Source organism: Mizuhopecten yessoensis, unplaced genomic scaffold (assembly GCF_002113885.1).
Source record: "Mizuhopecten yessoensis strain PY_sf001 unplaced genomic scaffold, ASM211388v2 scaffold11167, whole genome shotgun sequence".
In the NCBI taxonomy this organism is placed as follows: Eukaryota; Metazoa; Mollusca; class Bivalvia; order Pectinida; family Pectinidae; genus Mizuhopecten; species Mizuhopecten yessoensis.
The window spans coordinates 520292-540150 of record NW_018408913.1 but is presented as its reverse complement, the minus strand read 5'-3'; the positions used below and the strand labels follow the sequence as shown (position 1 = coordinate 540150).

Here is a 19859-nt window from a genome sequence, read left to right as displayed (position 1 = left end):
TATTTACATAAAAGAAACGAAACGTTTAAGGATATTAATATTTTATTAATAAAAAATATAGACACCTTTACATGGCTCAATCACCATATGAATACTTCCTGTAACTGAAATACTGGTGTAATATCCGACCTGATGTGATGTCATACTTGGAACGACAAGATTATAATAGAATGTCTTCCTTTAGCCGGGATACTGGGTATTTCCTAGTGACTCGTACAGAAGCATTAGAACACGTTATTTGATAAAAATATTTTGTATAGTAAAACAGCTTTACCAAGTCCATACAGTCACATATAAAAAGTGAATTGTTTTCCGATTAAACTTAGTATTCAGTAAGTGAATTTCCGAATGTTCGAGACCCGATCTACCCGACTCCACCACAAATGTAGGACTCATTTTTTTTTTACATTTTTACATTATTTAGAACGAGAACTCAGACTGAACAAATTATGGTAATTAAGAAAACTGTTTTCATAAAAAAAGAGCATATATAAAAGAAAATAAAAAAACTAACACACTTGACTGTTTTTTGTGATTGCTATCGCTGACTGTATACAATAGAAGCGAGGTGAAATGCACATTTGTTAGCACAAGCAGTTGGAGTAATCTACATCAACGTTCATATGACCACCGTAGTTCTACAAAACCTCAGGTGCAAAGAAATTGCCGTCTCCCGTCAGTTGTACTGCTCCAATCTGGTCCAAACCGACACGATGGTTGAAATCTATGTATGGTTCTCCGTTGACAAAAGTCTGTAACAAAATAGTTGATGGCATTTAGCATTATACGCATTAGAATGATTTCTATCGAAGTTAATGAACAATAGAAAATCTATTAAATGTATTTCTTATTTTTGACAAGAACAATAAATACTTTCGATATACTTGTAGTATGCAAAACAACTTTTGAACTGTATAACACTGAAAAATAACAATGCGATATGCATGTAAATACCACTTCAATACCACATCAAGCTGATTTCCAGAGCTTAATAGAGCACAATCAGTTCAACCTTCTTTTATATGATCTTCATCTGTCTGACAATTGTTGGAAAGACCCTTTATTTTTTTTGTTGAGTGAAAAGAAACCTTAATTATATTTGATATCCCCCCCCCCCCCCCCCCCCCCTCCCCCCGGTATGCTGATAAGTGTACCGCTATACAGATATTCAATAGATGGCATTTAAGTGATCTCAAAAGTGTGCTCGATTGCCAAGGACAGGGATAGTGAATAAGCAGTTTTTGAATTGTTTGTGTGACAATTTTAATATTGTTGGTATTCGTCTTAGGTCCTTTTACGCGTCTTCACCCCAACGCATGCCAACCAACGAGGTCGGCTAACTTCTGATAACGAGTTTTGCCAGAAATTTTAATAGAAAGGAAACAATTTCGGAAAACCCAACTTACCGAAAATTTGTCTTGCTTTATCTGAAATGTGATTTCAAACTCCTGTCTCTGTTTAAATGGGAAATCAGGCTGGTCTCTCTCCTCGTCTTGCCAGCCCCCACCTATGCATGCATTGCGCACAGTACAGCCCTCGCTAATACGGGGGTTGAAGTGGAAGGCGATGTCTCCATCGGCGGCATCTCCTACCAGGAAATTCACGGCGATTCTGCGGGGGGAAATAGATATTTATGGAATGTGAAATATACCTATCAAAATGCAAATTGATGCTTTTCACCTCTAAAACGCCATACAGAACAACTAGGACACGAACAGAGGTAAAACACAAAAAATGTGAAACATAAACTTGGTATGTTTTTCATACCATTAAGTAATGCGTCGACGACGGATGTAGCCAGTATACCGGTAGAAGTTATCAATATCGACAAGAGAAGTAGAAAAGGGGAGAAAATATGTTATGACGTTTAAATCTACTCTTCTTCATTTGTTTATATGTACCTTTAGTGTTATCAATGGTAGTAATCTATTATAAGGCCACTAGTTTGTTAGAAAGATGGGAAGGATTTATATATGTACCAAGTACTTTTTTCCTCATCAAGTTTGCTTGTGTGTTTTGTATTAAACAAAAATAGTTTAAACCAAATTTACTCGCTATTTTCATTAACTGAACATGGACGGCCCACGACGTGATTAAATGGAAACATCTGATATTTAACTGCAAATGATCCACTTTTGATAAGGACCTTGTCAAGTCCATGTCAATTGAACGATGACTCCGGGAAATCATACTTAAATCACTCTCAAGCGTGTCCGGTAAAATAGGTTTAGAATAATGCACAAGAAATCGACGTATTGACGTTCATATAGCCTAACAGATGTAGGGGACCGAAATATTATCAGTGGACATAAGGGACCAAAATGTAGTCAGTAGATAAAGTAAGCGGGCGGGCGGGACCAATCTATTGCTATACTAATTATCTGGGTTCATGTAACTGTATACATTAAAAGGTAGACAAAAAGTACGAAATATAGAATGTTCATACCCGTTGCCGTTTTTCTTTATTTTCCCTCGAACCACAACCCAGCTATCCTCTACGAGAGGATCAGAAAGGACGACGTGCTCCCGGCTCCCCTTTAAAAGAACATGAATTAGGGTTATGCGAACCAAAATATGAAAAGCTCATGACATATATTTACATAATTCAATATCTGTTTCTTTCGTTTTAAACCGTTTTTCATGACTTTATGCAACTCAGATATTTGATATACCGGTAATTGATTTTTGTTTTTTTTTCATGATAAAAGTTGCAATTTATACACTTTTCCATAGTAGAACGCATTAAAATAATATCTCTATCAACATATGATATTTTGATGGAGCATGTGTGTTTCTTCTAACCAGATTGTGTGTTTAAATAAATGATAATAATGATAATTTAATGACGCCATCCACTAAGTACCAATCTGCGTCGTCCATCCACCATGTAGAGCACACTGTCACCATTCGATATGCCGATGCCCTTTACTTCATTCATTTCACCTCGGCATCGATATTTACACAACGTCTCTCCATCCAGAACAACCTATGAATAAAGAAATTCTCGCATCTTAAGCCATTCTTGAATTCCGTCAAAAAAGCATTTCACGAATGTTCATAATTTGTTTCAGGTATCAACGTGCGCTAATATTTCACGATTCGTGCGATAAGTATACTTCATGTTGATTTACCTTGAACTTTTTCTTCTTTGAGATGATTTTAAGTTCAAACACATCATTGGTTCCGAACACCGAGGGTAAAGGAATCCTCTCTTCAGTTCCCCATCCGCCCCCTGTTCTCGTGTTCATTACGACCTCATCTTGGTCGACTCGGGGGTTCAGGTGAAAAGCAATGTCAGAGTCGGTGTCAGAGCCTTCGAAAAAGTTAACTGCAAACCTGGAGATCAAGATAAATTGATGTAATCAGTGCCCATGTATGTAGTATGAAAGCCACATCTTAAGGTTTTTACATTAATAAAACAACTATCGATTATAATAATCTTATCGAGTTATGGTGTTATCAAAATGATCCGTAAAAAACGATGTTTATACTGTCCTTAGAGTTAACATGGTGGACACATTTTTATTGAAAAAGGGTTCTTGCTTTTTTGAAGGATACATCACATGCATGTTTTGGTTTGATGCTGTAAAAGTGAATCCCTTGGCTGGAAGTTAACCATTGGTACACGGTGTTTTGTGTGGTAAGTTAACCATTGGTACACAGTGTTTTGTGTGGTAAATTAAACATTGGTACACGGTGTTTTGTGTGGTAAGTTAACCATTGGTACACGGTGTTTTGTGTGTTAAGTTAACCATTGGTACACTGTGTTTTGTGTGGTAATTTAACCATTGGTACACGGTGTTTTGTGTGGTAAGTTTACCATTGGTACACGGTGTTTTGTGTGGTTAGGACAATGGCTGGAAGTTAACAATTGGCACACGATGTTCTGTGTGGTAAGGACCAGTCTACTCTTGTTTCCTATTAGGTTTACATTGCTTCCACATATATGCACTCACAGCCATGCATAACACCTTTTCTATAAATCAAGCAAGCCACATATATAACACGGAGGGTGAAGGATGTTAAACTAAATGAAGTCACTTATTATTGACCCAAACTCAGTCTGAAACTGTTTTCCATTATTATTATAGCACTTATCTACGTATTGTTTTTTATTGATTGCATTTATTGAAAGTTGGTTATACATCGTTATACGTCAGCCTGATAATTATATACTTCTTAAGCTATTGTAGGTTTATTCAAAAATGTAAATACAGTGACATATGGTGCATTGTTTCAGAGATACATCTGAATACCAATAATCCAATAATAATACACTGTTGTAACATATGTTTATAACATTCAGTTCTATTGAAAACTAAAGCCAAACAAAGAAACATAGACAGATCGACAAAGTCTAAAAGCAGGATATATGTTAGATGATAATGCCTTATTTAGTATCATGAGCCAAACAAATCGAATATATATATATATATGGTTTACTATATATATAATATTTCTGACGAACCTGTTTCCACCTTTCTTCATGAAGCCTCGGAAGACTAGCTGTTCTTTGTGGCCAAGTTCGAATGGTAACGGTTTTACATACCCATCATCCTAAAATGAAAACAGCGTCATTATATTCATCGGGACCCGTTTTAACAAGCGTTCCTCAGCCTGAATACATTTGTTTAAGATATACGAACATTCCTTAAGCTCAAGTTGAGTTTTCCAGCTAACAAAACAGTTTTTCTGTATGTGGAAATTTTAATTAAGAAAATTATCTTATCGTCAAGATGTTTTATGAACTGTGGCCTGGGGTAGCAGAATACAGTAGAAATGGCCAGACTCTGATAAACAAGGCACATGTCGAGAAATTGTTAACACAGCGGATTTACCCTATACAACACATGTATACATGCATATATATTTGTAAACTTACATTTACAATACGTATAAAGTACTAAGAAGTGTATAAACCTCTTTTTTCTATACATGTCACTTGTGTGAAAACCATGGTTACCACATCAAAAATTACCAAAAAATACCAAAATTGCTTTTTTTGACCCAAAATTTGACCCCCGCAACTAGTTTTTTTTTTCCTAAGTTCTGTCTGAAATTAAAGATTACCTACTTGGTTGCAGCATTTCATGTGTAGGCACCATTTGGAATTATGGCCAAAATTTTGATCTCGAACCAAAAACTTTTTTTACAAATGTGAAGCTCACATAGCCCACTTCATCATGCTTATACCAATTTTAGTACAGTTTTATTTTTAAATTTTTTTTACATATCATTATACAGGGGTTAGCCATTTAACAAAAATATCACCCATGGCCACAACCCTCTACTGTATACTGTTACCTTGTCTTTACTGGAAAATAAAGTACACAACTTTTCTATTAAAGCTGAGACAGTTTTATTTTGTAGTTCACACAATACCATAACGTTAATGAGCATTTTATCCAAGATACAGAAAGTTACATAGTGCTTAAATCGTCTTATAACAGTTGATGTATTGAAGGTGATTTATTACGCGTAATAACATGAAGTCTATCATAAATATAATGTGCCGATGTGATTTGGTTCTGTTTCGTGGATTCTTTGATACGTTTAAATGAAAACTCCATTGCATTCGAAAAAATACTTTTACACTAAACCACAAAATAAACATGTTTGAAGTTGATTGTGTTAAGAGTATAAAAATGTACTATACAGTTTAGTCTTGTGTGATTTTCGCATCATTGCTTTACCATTGTTGTGAGACATTGGACCATCTTGACGTCAATCTTCCCATGCACCTGGAAATCAGTGACTGTAGAACAGTCACACCTGTGAGCAAAGGTCAGGTACTCTTTGTTGTTCACGAAAACCTGCAGCAAAAATGTTATTACTTAAAAAATGATACGTACATTTAAATGATAATGATTCATCAGTGAATAACTTCAGATTCAATAGCTTTACCGTAAATTCGTCACCGCTGCAGAGAAACATGGCGTCAAAAATGGCACCAGTTTCAAAGGGGAAACCGTCGCATTCTCTTTCTTCCTCACCCCATCCCCCGCCCAACATGCTATTTCTCACGACAGTTCCCTCTGCAGGACGGGGGTTGAAATGGAAGGCGAAATCACTTCCACTCATGAAGTTGAGACTAAATCTAAATAAATAGAAACACGTTTAAATGCGTTTAGTTTAGTAAGAATAACTCATAAAGAATATTTATCCAGACAGTTGCTCAAATAAACCTATTGTGTATTTCATTTGGCTTCAATTTTGTACTAGATGGAAAATTCAGGAAGTATGGAAATAACAATGACCGTATAACTTGTTTAATAAAGTGACAATTTACCCGGAGTCGTCTTGGCATGCGCCGAGAACTCTTATGGCTTTTCCGTCCTTCAGTCCGCCGTGGAGTGGTGTGTTATGTCCATTGGTCTGAAAGGGTGGTAACAGTTGGTGATAAATACAGCAGCGATATCAAGAGACAGGAAACTTAAAAAAAATCATAAGCAACATAAACAAGAAAGAAAAAAATACCAGCGTGTTTAAACATATGTAAAAAATATATGAATACAACTTATCCATTTGATATTATAGATGTTTCATGAAATTTTAGCGGATAATCCAACTGGACAACTGAAATCATATGATTATATAGAAGAGTAAATAAAGTATAAGTATAGCATTCTGTATAGTGTATAAAGCATACGGAATGCATATGATAAAGTAAATATAGTAAAGTAAATCGAGCGTGTGTATAACATATTCAGTCTGGTATATGGTAAATAGTAAAGAATAACAAATATATTGTATAAAGCAAATATAGCAAATATAGCAAAATATTACCAATTTATGTATGACATAGTTCAAGTATGTATAGTACATATTATATTAAATTTAGTGTATAGTATATGCAAAGTATAATATAAAGTATATGGAATTGCTACAATTTGTACCGTTCGATGTGTTGTAGTAGTACCATGAATATATTTGTTAATGTTATTTCATTACTTACATATCTATCTAAAACATGGACCTCGTGGAAATCCGCCCCGCCTAACTTTAAATGACTACCTTCACCATGAGATAGGCGGTGATTGAAATTACAAAATTTGTCTCCGTTCACGAGTATTTTAAAGCATTCGTTCGTCACAACGAATGTGACGGTAAAATCGACGTTGCTAGTGAACGGATAGCTTGGTTGATCCCGTTCTTCGTTTGCCCAAGCACCATCGCTGAACGAGTTCCTGACCACAACGCCATTGTCTGGACGAGGGTTAAAGTGAAGTGCTATGTTACCGCCGTCCTGGTTCTGAAAGTTTATCGTAAACCTGAAATGAGAAAACGTCAGTTAAAATAACAGTTGGAAAAAATACTTACTAAATCTAAGATCCGATTGTGAAGTAATGATAGTAGATGATTTCAATATCTGTTTCCTTTACCAGAAGAGTCCAGTGTTTAATTTATATAACAGCAATTCAAAATTAGTTTGCCTAGAACAATTAATATCTGCAGCTACATGAATAACGTACACTTCCAGTTCCCTTATTGATCATATCCTATGTAAATCCCAAAGAAAATATCTGTCAATCAGGAGTTTTGCTTCTTGATCTTAGCGACCATTTCCTAACATATTGCAACAGAAAATCACCTTGCAACTTTTTAATCAACACAACAATATTAGGATAAGGGCAACTAAAACAAATCTCTCTAGACTAATTGATGGAAGAAATGTCTCCATCCAAATGATCTCAATGAATCATGGTCAGTTTTCAGGGGACCCAGTTCTAAGTCGGTAAAGGCATTTGATCTTAGAAGAAATCCCAATCAACCAAAGTTACACCTAAATCATGTCTCGGAAGAAATCGTTTTCAAGTATTGTGCAAACGATGCTGCTTCTTTCATACCTTTTTGATTAATAGGCCAATCTCAGAGGGTAAGGTACCAGACGATATAAAATTGACAAAAGTAAAACAAATATTTAAAAAGGATCTTTTCGTCAGTATACTTAGTTAAGTATCTAAAATTCTAGAAAAAAAATGTTTACAAGCAGTTTGAAACTTTTTTGAAAGCTAATAATTTGCTATACGAACTACAGTCAGGTTTCAGAGGTTTCATCTAGTTAAGGATGTACACCTCTGAGAAGTCAAAAATTTCCTGTATTAAACTTTTTTTCTTATATACATTTTTGGAAAAAGGAGTAAATGGCATAGTAGAAAATGCAAAAAAAACTATATGTCGGTGTGTTCGTTTTTGTGCTATGATCGCTCAAAGATACCAATTTAACACAACATGTGATTTTAGGTGATTTTTTGGGTTTTGACCATTTGCGGAACAAATTCATACAATTTCTTCCAAGTGTGTTATCAGATATGTATGAATGTTTGTAGAATTGACAAAAATATTATTTTCTTTTAAATTATGTAAGTAAAATTTCTTAATCTTATTCTTTTAACTCAGAAAGCCGATTTTAGTTACCCCTACCCCCTATTTTTTAATGAAAAAATACTAATTTTTTACCCTTTTTTGCAGATTGAACACTTGATATAAAAAGTTCTGGTATTAAACCTTTTTTAATATTTAATGAATTAAAAGAAAATGTGTTTCTCTTTCGAAAACATCCACAAAAGTGGGGGGTCGGTGTGCTTCTTTTTTTGTCCCATTATCATTTGTGTTATTTTTTACCTTTTTCGGGGTCAAAAATCAAAAGTGCTCCCCACTAAATATGTAAAAAACATATCAATAATGTATAATATTCCAGTTTGTTGACTATTATTTTTATCATATTAAACATTATAAAATTGTACAGCAAAATTGAACCTGCTATAATTAAAAATGGCGACACAATGACAACTTAAGTGATCAATCTAGTATCAAAAAAGGTGAATTTTTTGCCTTTTTTGAAGCCCAAGAAATACACATTAGTACACATTTTCAAAATGGCCGTCGAATTGGTATTTTTTTTGACATATTTTTCAGATGCGTGTTTGCTAATAAACTTGATCATAATTTGTTAAATATTACAAAAACCCGTTACACCAGATCAAAACGAGACTTGAACGTGATTGAAACCTCAGAAGAGTACATCCTTAACATAAAGTCTCAAACAGCTAAAGGACTATACACCAGAATTGTTTTATTGGACTTTCAGAAGGCCTTTGATACCGTTCACAAAAGCATTCTATGTGAAAAAAATAAAAACTATACTGTAGAATTGTTTATTTTTGTGGGGTCAAAATTTCGTGGTTTATATATACTAGCCGGTTTCAAGGACATTATATTTCAAATTTAATGTCCCAAGAAAATGTATGATTTTACAATAGGCGTTAACTCAATTCCATGGTTTATCTCTTATCTAGAAAATATATATCAACTTGTCAATGCTTACAATGTTATCTCTGAGAATGGTGACGTACTGTGTTGCATACACACGGGTAGCTTATAGGGACTCTTACAATTGTTTTTGTATATATCAATGATATGCGGACCACTGTTGTGCAGACGATAGTGCAATATTATTTTCACAAAAAAATCCCCTTGTCATCTCTCAAAATCAAAAGTGTAAGAATCTTTGCATGATTGGCTTGTTGAAAAACTGAAAGTATCCTTTTCGACGCCAAACAAAAAATTAAGAAACCTACCAGAACATTTGTTCTCAGTGTCCTGTCATGGCAACAAGATTGAATTCCAGCCATGAGTAAAATACCTCGGTGTACTATCAGATGGATTTGTATCAGGTGAACTAACAGTAAACCATATTATCAAGGAAGTTAATCAGAGATCAACATTTTTGCCTTTCCCATAGAACCAGAAAAAACTTTCTGCTCTGCTCTCATCCAATGCCACTTCGATTATGTCTATTCATCCTTGTTTGAAGGGTTACAAAAAGGCTTAAGTAACAACTTCAAATCGCTCAGACTAAAGTTGTTCGGTTTGATCACAACTTGATTTCAGGAAAATGATTACATGTACAGATCTTCAAAACCTCAACATGCTCGATGTAAAGTTAAGAGTGAAACAATTCACACTCATTCGTGTCTTCAATATCTACCACAATACATGTCCTTCCTATTTCAAATAATCTAATGAAGTTATCACCGCTGAATAATTACTCGAAACAACACATGGCATTACGAATTTATTGTTTTAACCGCATGTTGTCGTCAACTACTAGCGTTTAAAAACAAATAACCGAATTTTGTAATAAACACGTATGTCGTGTGACAGCTACATCTGTGTGTCAATAGACGAAGAAACTAACGAAATGAGGAAAAAAAGACAAGAAACTGAACAAAAGTGTAAACAAATACACGTATTTACATTGCATATGCAAACGTACAGAATAATAGCCAAGAAGATACTTGAGCAAGATATACCAATGCGTCGACACAAAACAAGATATACCGTAGCGCCAACACAAAACAAGATATAACGTAGCGCCAACACAAAACAAGATATAACGTAGCGCCAACACAAAACAAGATATACCACTGCGTCGACACAAAACAAGATATACCGTAGCGCTAACACGAAAGGAAAATATACCACTGCGTCGACACAAAACAAGACATACCACTGCGTCGACACAAAACAAGATATACCACTGCGTTGACACAAAACAAGATATACCACTGCGTCGACACAAAACAGGATATACCATAGCGCCAACACAAAACAAGATATACCACTTCGTCGACACAAAACAAGATATACCACTGCGTCGACACAAAACAAGATATACCACTGCGTCGCCACAAAACAAAATATACCAGTGCGTCGACACAAAACAAGATATACCACTGCGTCGACACAAAACAAGATGACGGAAAATATTCCGTCACATTAAAAACTCAAGGAAGTTTGTTTTTCACAACGTTATAACACAAAGGTAAAATATAACACGGCGTTAACGTACAAGAGAAAATCGACACACAGTTTCGTTAAGAACAGACAAAAGCAGAAAGTGATCGGGTATCAAACGTAGAGAATTATTTCTGAATTAAAAACAAAGAACATATTAATTCATATACATTGTTATGATCAGTACAATATCGATATTGTTTTATGATAACATGAATGCCATTGCACTTTACTTTCCTCCACACGTAATAGACAAAGCAGTAAGATATAAGTGATGGTGTATCGGGGATACATTTAAGGAGTGGCTTACACGTGACTTTGATCGACGTGACACCGGTAATTACATTATAGGAAAGATGCATCCTGTTTGTTTTGTTGCAATTTGCATTCTGACTAAGGCCTGTTGGTCAAAGTCTGGTTAGCTTAACGAGTCTATAAAATAGCAGAAAGATGTTTTTGTAAACGCGTGAACTTAGTATGAATATTTCAGTTTAAAATGTTATGTTTACTTTCGTTAAGCCGATGATGCTTTGAACTCTGTCATGGACTTTAAAAGGAGTTTTTTTTATTTTCACGATTTGGGAACTATAAAAATTGCATTATTATATCACTGACATTAAGATTAGAAACACAGTTCTCTGCATTTTTAGACAGAAAATATTTGTCAATTAAAGAAACATACAATTATCCAGTGTCTCGGCGACGGTTTTGAGCGACATATTGTCCGGTTTAAGTGGTTATGTAAAATGAGGTAATTGATAATGGCGACAGCAGTGTATTATTACTCTGTTAGCAGCCTATAGACCGGAACATGTCTTACAGGTCACCACAGTGTTGAAGTCTATTCATACAAGACAATGTAAACACAAAATTTACATATAACACCTACCATTTATCCCCTGTACACTTGCCGATGACTGTGACCACTTTGCCTGGCTGGAGGCCATTAGGAATGGCTAACACATCTCCTCCTAGGTCCTGCAACAGTTAATCAAATCATTCACCAAAACATAAGTATCAATATCGATGAAGCAATACTACAGTCTTGTGTTACTAGCATAACCGCTATAATATACGTGTATTTAGATGATGCCCGATACCATATGTTTATGAATACACTGATGCAGAAACTGCATACTTACATGCAGGTTTATCTAAACTGATCAATCCTCTCCTGCGTACATCGGCAATGTGCATTATAACAGACAGGCAACATTAGCCGCGGATGGAAATTCCTGTGCAGACGAATTTGAAGATTAACCAACAAAATGTACATTCTTTTAGAAAGTAAACGTTTCGCATTCTTACCAAGTTCACAACATATACTTACGTGTACGGGTAGTTTAATTAACATGTCGCCGGGGAGTTGAACGGGAACGTGTTGATCTAGAGGCTTCCGACAAACCTTGTGGTGAGCAAAGTGTAGTTTAATGACGTGCTCCACAGCGTACAGGAGTGTGTATGAATAGGATTGGGTGGTTATTTATAGCGTGGATACACTGGTTTTCTTTTCAAAGCATATATCCTTACATCTACGTCTCACTCTATGCATGTATTGATGGAAGAATTGCGGGAAGGTAATGGTTTGTGCTTACTGGATTGAACGTAATTTACACAAAAAAATTGTTGCATACCTCTGCATTGTTGTGCATTGTAAATCGATCGTTAAATGTTTTTGACATTGTTTTCAAGTTGCATATATGCAACACGTTTCTCCAACATCTGTTCACGATCGATTTAATATTTCCCTATTCATTGATCAAAATGTTTGTCTATCATCGTGCGAGTTATTATATTTCCTTCTCTATTATCTATCATAGTACAGGTTAATATACGATTTCATTTTCAAGTACAAGCTTTACCTTCGCTGTGAACTATTAAATCACTAATGTAAATTATTGATCTTCCATTAACTATTTTCCGGGTGATATGCTATGGAAATCATCACAACCTACACTTGATGTATGTAACATTTGTAGATGAGCATGGTAACGTCACAATGTCTAGAAAGAACTTAATTTGTGTGTCTTCCATATGATCTTTTCCATATTAATTTCCTAAACAATATGACTTATATAACTTTGGTGGCATATGATAAAATTATATCTAATTCGTTCCAAACCCATTAGACTTATGTAATGAGAACGAGTTTCAAACAGTTATTTCTGTCCTATGTAATGAGAACGAGTTTCAAAACCACGATTTCTGTCCTATGTAATGGGAACGAATTTCCGAACCACGATTACTATCCTATATCTTGGGAACGAGTTTCCGAACCACGATTTCTATCCTATATCATGGGAACGAGTTTCCGAACCCCGATTTCTATCCTATATCATGGGCACGAGTTTCCGAACCCCGATTTCTATCCTATATCATGGGAACGAGTTTCCGAACCACGATTTCTGTCCTTTGTAATGGGAACGAATTTCCGAATCATGATTTCTATTATATGCAATGAAAACGAGTTTCTGAACCACGATTTCTATCATATGTAATAGGAACCAGTTTCCGAACCACGATTTCTATTCTATGTTATAGGAATCAGTTTCCGAACCACGATTTCTATTCTATGTAATAAGAACCAGTTTGAGAATATTGCTTTCGATCCAGCATAATTGAACGGGTTTTAGAGCATTGCTTTCTATCCTACATGATGAGATTGTGAACCTTGTTAAATATCATGTGTACTCGGAACGATTTTGAAAACCATATTTTTGATCCTATTTAATGGAAACGAGAATAAGTGCCTCCTTATCTCTCCTATGTAATGAGAACGATTTTAAGAACCTTGCTTTCCCAATAACAACATAGAGTTCTTGATGTATACTATATATGTTCAAGCTGCTAGCTTAATCGATGTTATACTCGTGCAAAAATTAAATAGAGTATAGTGATTCCATGGCATTTCAAGGAAAATCACACCTTAGCTCCATAGTACAATCACAAGAGATTTCTCATTGGTAATTCTCGTTTGTCCATTTACCGTTCATGTTTCTACCTTTAAAGATTTTAGATTAAACACCTTTTACTGAAATCAAAACAATTTTTTCATTGCTTAAAAAGACTTTCGTATTCTGATGCATACATTTTGAGATTTTATAAATTCGAATCAATCACATTCAAAGTGTTAGACACATAAAAAATAGATACCTCTTAAAATGCTCGCAATCGTCTTGGCTAAGTGGCATAGTCGAGTGACATGATCATGCCTGGTATTTTTCAGCGACAGAAAATACACGATATTTGTGGGCGATGAAATATCACGCGTACAGCTCAGCCATCTGATTCATATACTTCCATATATAGATATACAGAATATGATAACTTTGTGATTATGAAAAGAAAAAAAGAGTGGTGTTAATGGTTCAAATGCAGTGACCTTCATATGTTAAAACTGGTACTGTCATGGCTGTACCACTTTACATCGCATACATTCAAATTCGTTTTGCTTTATTTCAGCATGTATCTATTCTTGTACATTATAGGAAAAATACTTACATAACAACGCATGCCTGATACATCCTGATTTTTTTGATTTTTTTTTAATTGTTGCATTCTGCCTTATGCCTGTTGGTCAAAGTCTGGTTAGACGAACGAGTCTTTAAAGTAGCAAAAGGATGTTTTTGTAAACGTGATTTTAGTATGAATATCTCAGTTTAAAACGTTATTTTTACCCTCGTTAAGCTGATGATGCTTTGAACTGGATCATGGACTTTAAAAAGAGTTTGTTATTTTCACAAATTGGGAACTACAAAACCTGAATAATTATATCACTGACATTAAGAGTAGAAACACAGTCCTCAGCATTTTCAGACAGAAAATGTTTTTCAATTAAAGTTACATACAATTATCCAGTGTCTCGACGACGGTCTTTCGTGACAACTTTTCCTGCCTGTTTAAGTGGTTACGCAAAATGAGGTAATTGATTATAGCAACAGCAGTGTATTACTATTCTGTTCACAACTTAGAGACCGGAACATGTCTTACAGGTTACCACAGTGTTGAAGTCTATTCATACAAAACAATGTAAACACAAAATTTACATATAACACCTACCATTTATCCCCTGTACATTTGCCGATGACTGTGACCACTTTGAACTATCAAATCACTAATGTAAATGATTGATCTTCCATTAACTATTTTCCGGGTGATATGCGATGGAAATCACCACAACCTACACCTCGTGTATGTAACGTTTGTAGATGAGCATGGTAACGTCACAATTGATGTGTCTTCCATATGATCTTTTCCATATTAATTTTCTAATCAATATGACTTATATAACTTCGGTGGCATATGCTAAAATTATCTCTAATTCGTTCCCAACCCATTAGACTTTAAAATCATAATATGTAATGAGAACGAGTTTCAAACCATGATTTCTGTCCTATGAAATGGTAACGAGTTTCCGAATCACGATTTCTATCTTATGCAATAGTAACCAGTTTGAGAATATTGCTTTCGATCCGGTATAATTTGAACGGGTTTTAGAACATGGCTTTCTATCTTACATGGTGAAAACGTGAACCTTGTTATATATCATGTGTACTGGGAACGAGTTTGAAAACCATACTTTTGATCCTATTTCATGGTAACGGGATAAGAGCCTAGCTATCTCTCCTATGTAATGAGAACGATTTTGAGAACCTTGCTTTCTATCCCACGTAATGGAAACGAGATTAAGAACCTCGCTATCAATCCCTATTTAATAGGAACGATTTTGAGAAACCCAGCTACCTAGTATATGTACTGGAAACGTGTTTTAGAATTTTGCTTTTTATCTTGTTTAACAGGATCAATAACCCTTGCTATCTATTCCATGTACTGGGAACAATTTTGAGAACCATGCTTTCGATCCGATAATGGGATCGAGAATCCCGCTATCTACCCTATTTACTGGGAACGATTTTTAGAACATTGATTTTTATCCTATGTACTGGAAACGAGACCGATGACCTCGCTATCTTTCATTTGTAATGAGAATGATTTGAAAAACCCTGCATTATAGCATATGTACTGGGAACAAGTTTGAAAATCTTGCTTTTGTCCCTATGTAATGGGAACGAGTTTTAGACTCTTGCTTTCTACCTTGTGTTAAGGGAACGAGTTTTAGAATTTTGCAGTCTATCCTGTGTTAAGGGAACGAGTTTGAGAATCTTGCTTTTTATCCTGTGTTAAGGGAACGAGTTTTAAAATCTTGCTTTCTATCCTGTGTTCAGGGAACGATTGTTAGAATCTTGCTTTCTATCCTGTGTTCAGGGAACGAGTTTTAGAATCTTGCTTTTGACCCTGTATTCAGGGAACGAGTTTTAGAATCTTGCTTTCTATTCTGTGTTAAGGGAACGAGTTTGAGAATCTTGCTTTCTATCCAGTGTTGAGGGAACGAGTTTACGAATCTTGCTTTCTATCCTTTCATAACCGCGCTATCTTTCCTATGATATAGACAGTGTTTGTGCTTCATGAAATAGTTTTGTCTTTAAACATTGTTTGGATGTTACATCGAGAACCTATAATCCTTCAGCTTAGAATTTACAATGAATCACAGTCATTTATGATATATTGTATATCAACAACACCCAAGCTTAAAATCTAGTTTTATTGACTCTGCTGTCAAAATATCAAATCATTCTCCAGAAAAAGGATTTTGTCGTATCAGCTGACAGAGCTCTGACAACTTTAACTTTGTAAAAACTTTTTTTTGTAAACTTCATACGTTAAGAGTTTTGTTAGTTGGATAAAGTGTGCAATCATATGTGATCATCCCATCGATATTATCTAGAGACAATATAATGATCAGGCATATATCCGCACTCAAATGATATGTTGTATTAACTATGGACTTAATGTCTGTTTACAGGGTACCTGTTGCCCCGAACGCCTGCTGTATGAAAACAAAATAAGCAGTAACTATTTATCTGCAGCATTTAACGCGATACTTCAATTTTGAACAGTTCCGCCCATGTGTTTGCTATCGCTCCGCAAAGGTACATAACATCAGTATTTGTTTAACGTAAAACCGTGTCTATCGCTGCATTGAAACAACATTAGTCATGTCAATAGCATTTCAAAAAAACAGAACGTCCCTTTAAGGTATTTAACATGCATCTAAACAATATAAAAATCACTATAATTGCTTTTCCAAAAAAAAAAATCAAATGAAATATTTTGTTTCTCGGTATTTATTTCATTTTTTTATTGTTGTTCGATGAAGCGATAGACTTTTGGTGATTTTGTAAAAAATGTTGACCCTTCTGTTTGATATAAAATATGCCGAGAATTATTTTAAGAAAACCATTTTGGTGTTTTGATTGTTTTTATGATGCAGCGATAGATTGCGTGTAAACGTGTGAAAACATCATGACCCCGTATACCTGTGTTACCCAGGCGTTAATTTTCTTAAACACAATAGTCTCTTGGTATTGTGTTGCGTCATCAGTTTTTCGTAACTAAAGATATCTCTCTAGGTGCTGCTGTGTCCCGATTTTATCATTGGTTTTATTTTGGTTTGTTTGTGTTTTACGTCCTATGCCAAGTTTTGAAGCTATTTTAGCTGAAATAGAACTTGTTAAAAGCTGTGAGTAAGGATTTATGTTTAGCGAGGGCCTAATAATGTTTGCGGCATCGATATATAACAATTGGAAGAGTGTAATCCATATATTTGCCGATTTCAAAGTCTTTTTATTGTTGTTATTGGAGGCGTTGCATACCTGTACCTTTTTAAAGTAATACCCTCATTATTTCTCAATTTAGAGTCAGAATTTTAAACCCCTTTGGACGCCTTAACCACTTGACCACCGCTGTCCCCGATAATTTTATCATGCTACAACTAAAAAAAAAGTACCGAACACCTGGAGTCCATGACGGACTCCGTTGATGATCTCTCATTTTCCCCTAAGAATTTCAATATCCTAGTCCAAGGACTAACTGCTTAAGGTTATATTTTATAAGGTTATACCAAATCATAACGTCCAAAGTAGTTTGATCTGTATAGTGACAAGTAATATAAGATTTTTTTCGTAATGGCCAGAAACAATATTACTAACGTTTTCAGTGTTAGTATCGAGACTGGTGTAAGATTTCTGACGGATGACAGGAATAAGGATGATTATATTTATCCTCTACGTCAGGTTCGGGAAAAGAGTATACCTTGGTCGAACTGTATGTAATAATATGAGGCTACTTATGTGTGAATCCCTACAGAATTGAGCGGTTTTCTACTATGTGCTTTTTATATGAGAATTTGAAGAAGTAACAACTGATTAGCTGCCCCTACTGTATATATTCGCACTTCTTTTGTTTCTCCTCCTAACCAGTTTTTCCACTTTTCATGTTATATAAGCTTTTCCGAGGACGTAAAAGCTTTAACATTTCAAAACAAAACAAATCTTACATTCCCAACGAAGTTCAGCCCAACATTTACACCAATGTACACATTTCTTTGTCTTGGACCCAGCTAACCTTTTAACAGCTGTGTTACATTCATGGACTTATAGACTGCCGCTCTATTATGTCTACCTCACCAGGCCTCGCTGACAAAATACCGCACTAATTCGATCTGTGCATTTCCCTTGTAGTATGGTCAGTCCTTATCAACAATAGCCAGCTTGGCACTCAGATCATGATATACAATCTCTCGCTAGACCTCGAATACACAACTCGAGTCTAGTAAGCCTGTCCCGATCAAGCTAGTGTTATAACTAGCACTATGTTCTTCATAAATTAGATATCAAGAAATCAACTTACTCATGAACAGTGTCGCTGGTATCTCTCAATGTAGAACATGTTTTTCATTGCGAGCTTTTAGCTAGCGTTGTTTTGCTTTTTTCTGGGATATCCTTCGTTTTATCAAAAAGTTAAACCTAATTGTAAGCAAAACATTTCCATTATAACGCTAGAACCCTGGCTAGATAGTTATTCGGTGGATAGGGTGCATTTATCTAGAAAATTATATACTTATAAAGGCGAATCAATCGTGAAAACAGGGGAGATTGATATGTTGCTTATAAGCAAGGAAATATAACGCTAGTTTTATTATTGTCATCACGTTGTCATGAAGATTGATAGTGATGTAACTACTAGATCTAGGTTTATGTCATGATACGAAATCCGACTCTCTGTCCCATCTTGGCCGGTCTGCACAAGCGACATTACAAAGAACGGATTATTGCATGATTCCCTACTTGGTCATATGATTTATTTACTCGATCCATTAATATCACATTAAAAAACTACTTTGCCCTCATTTTTCGTTAAGAATTTTGAATTAAAGATTACATTTTTTTTCTTCATCTTCATATCTTAACATTTATTTACAATAGTCACCTCACTACCAGACTTTGATAAACAACAGACAATGACAGCAATTATATGATAATTTCTTGTCTTCACTTTCAGTCTCCCCTACTTTATGAGTGTATATGCCATACTTGATTCCCTATTCTGAAGCAGGTTTAGGTACCAGAACTATCAGGAAAATTGCGTCCTGTTGACTACTGTATTCTCTAGAAAAAGTTGTTTACCCTTTCGTTCAAGGTATTCACGCTGAAGTAACATTACAGTCGTTATTAAGATATTGTTATATCGATATGGGATATTTCAGTGCCTACCTGGTTAAAGGATTACTCACTAATTCACTAAGATCGCTGGTGACCTCCAGGATTTGACGGGTGTAACAATAACGAGTGCCACATGTGCTGTAGAAAACACCTCCGGAACTTCTGGTTATGCCTACGTTGAATGTGCGTTTGTTGTTTGACTTGAAACATGTTGTATTGTCCAAATGGATACAAGGGATTTGGCTCAAGACTTATCTAACGTTTAAGGACCAAAACTGATATTGTAACTGAATGGATATTAACGAAATTACACTTCGCACATAATGTGATGTTCTTTACCGATAAATTGATTTTTTTTGTCTGTGTTAACTTGTTTATAAGAAAAGCATCTGTTTTATGCATGTGACCGAAGCAGTTCTGCGTTGGAGAGATACATTATCTTTTTTTTATATATTGTGTGAGAACAGTAATATCGAAATAAAACAATCTAAATACGGA

General features: G+C 35.1%; 1 protein-coding gene across 1 annotated transcript; it reads right to left on the bottom strand.

Moving 5' to 3' along the window:
- Positions 1-24: 24 nt before the first annotated feature.
- LOC110467261 (galectin-4-like) lies at positions 25-12256 on the bottom strand. The gene is made up of 12 exons (XM_021524307.1): positions 12131-12256; positions 11690-11778; positions 6956-7271; positions 6290-6375; positions 5905-6097; positions 5694-5813; positions 4469-4557; positions 3132-3336; positions 2864-2986; positions 2447-2535; positions 1407-1611; positions 25-752 (listed from the first exon to the last, which is right to left on the bottom strand). The coding sequence occupies exons 1-12, from the start codon at positions 12152-12154 to the stop codon at positions 639-641; spliced, it is 1653 nt and encodes a 550-aa protein (XP_021379982.1). The 5' UTR covers positions 12155-12256; the 3' UTR covers positions 25-638.
- Between the last annotated feature and the right edge of the window lie 7603 nt (positions 12257-19859).

Excerpts from the sequence above, each read along its gene's own strand:
- LOC110467261 (XM_021524307.1), bottom strand. The coding sequence starts at position 12,154 with ATGTTAATTAAACTACCCGTACAC. Across the intron at positions 11,779-12,130 it reads TAATTAAACTACCCGTACAC|GACCTAGGAGGAGATGTGTT; the intron begins GTAAGTATATGT and ends TAACTGTTGCAG. Across the intron at positions 753-1,406 it reads TAAAGCAAGACAAATTTTCG|ACTTTTGTCAACGGAGAACC; the intron begins GTAAGTTGGGTT and ends ATTTTGTTACAG.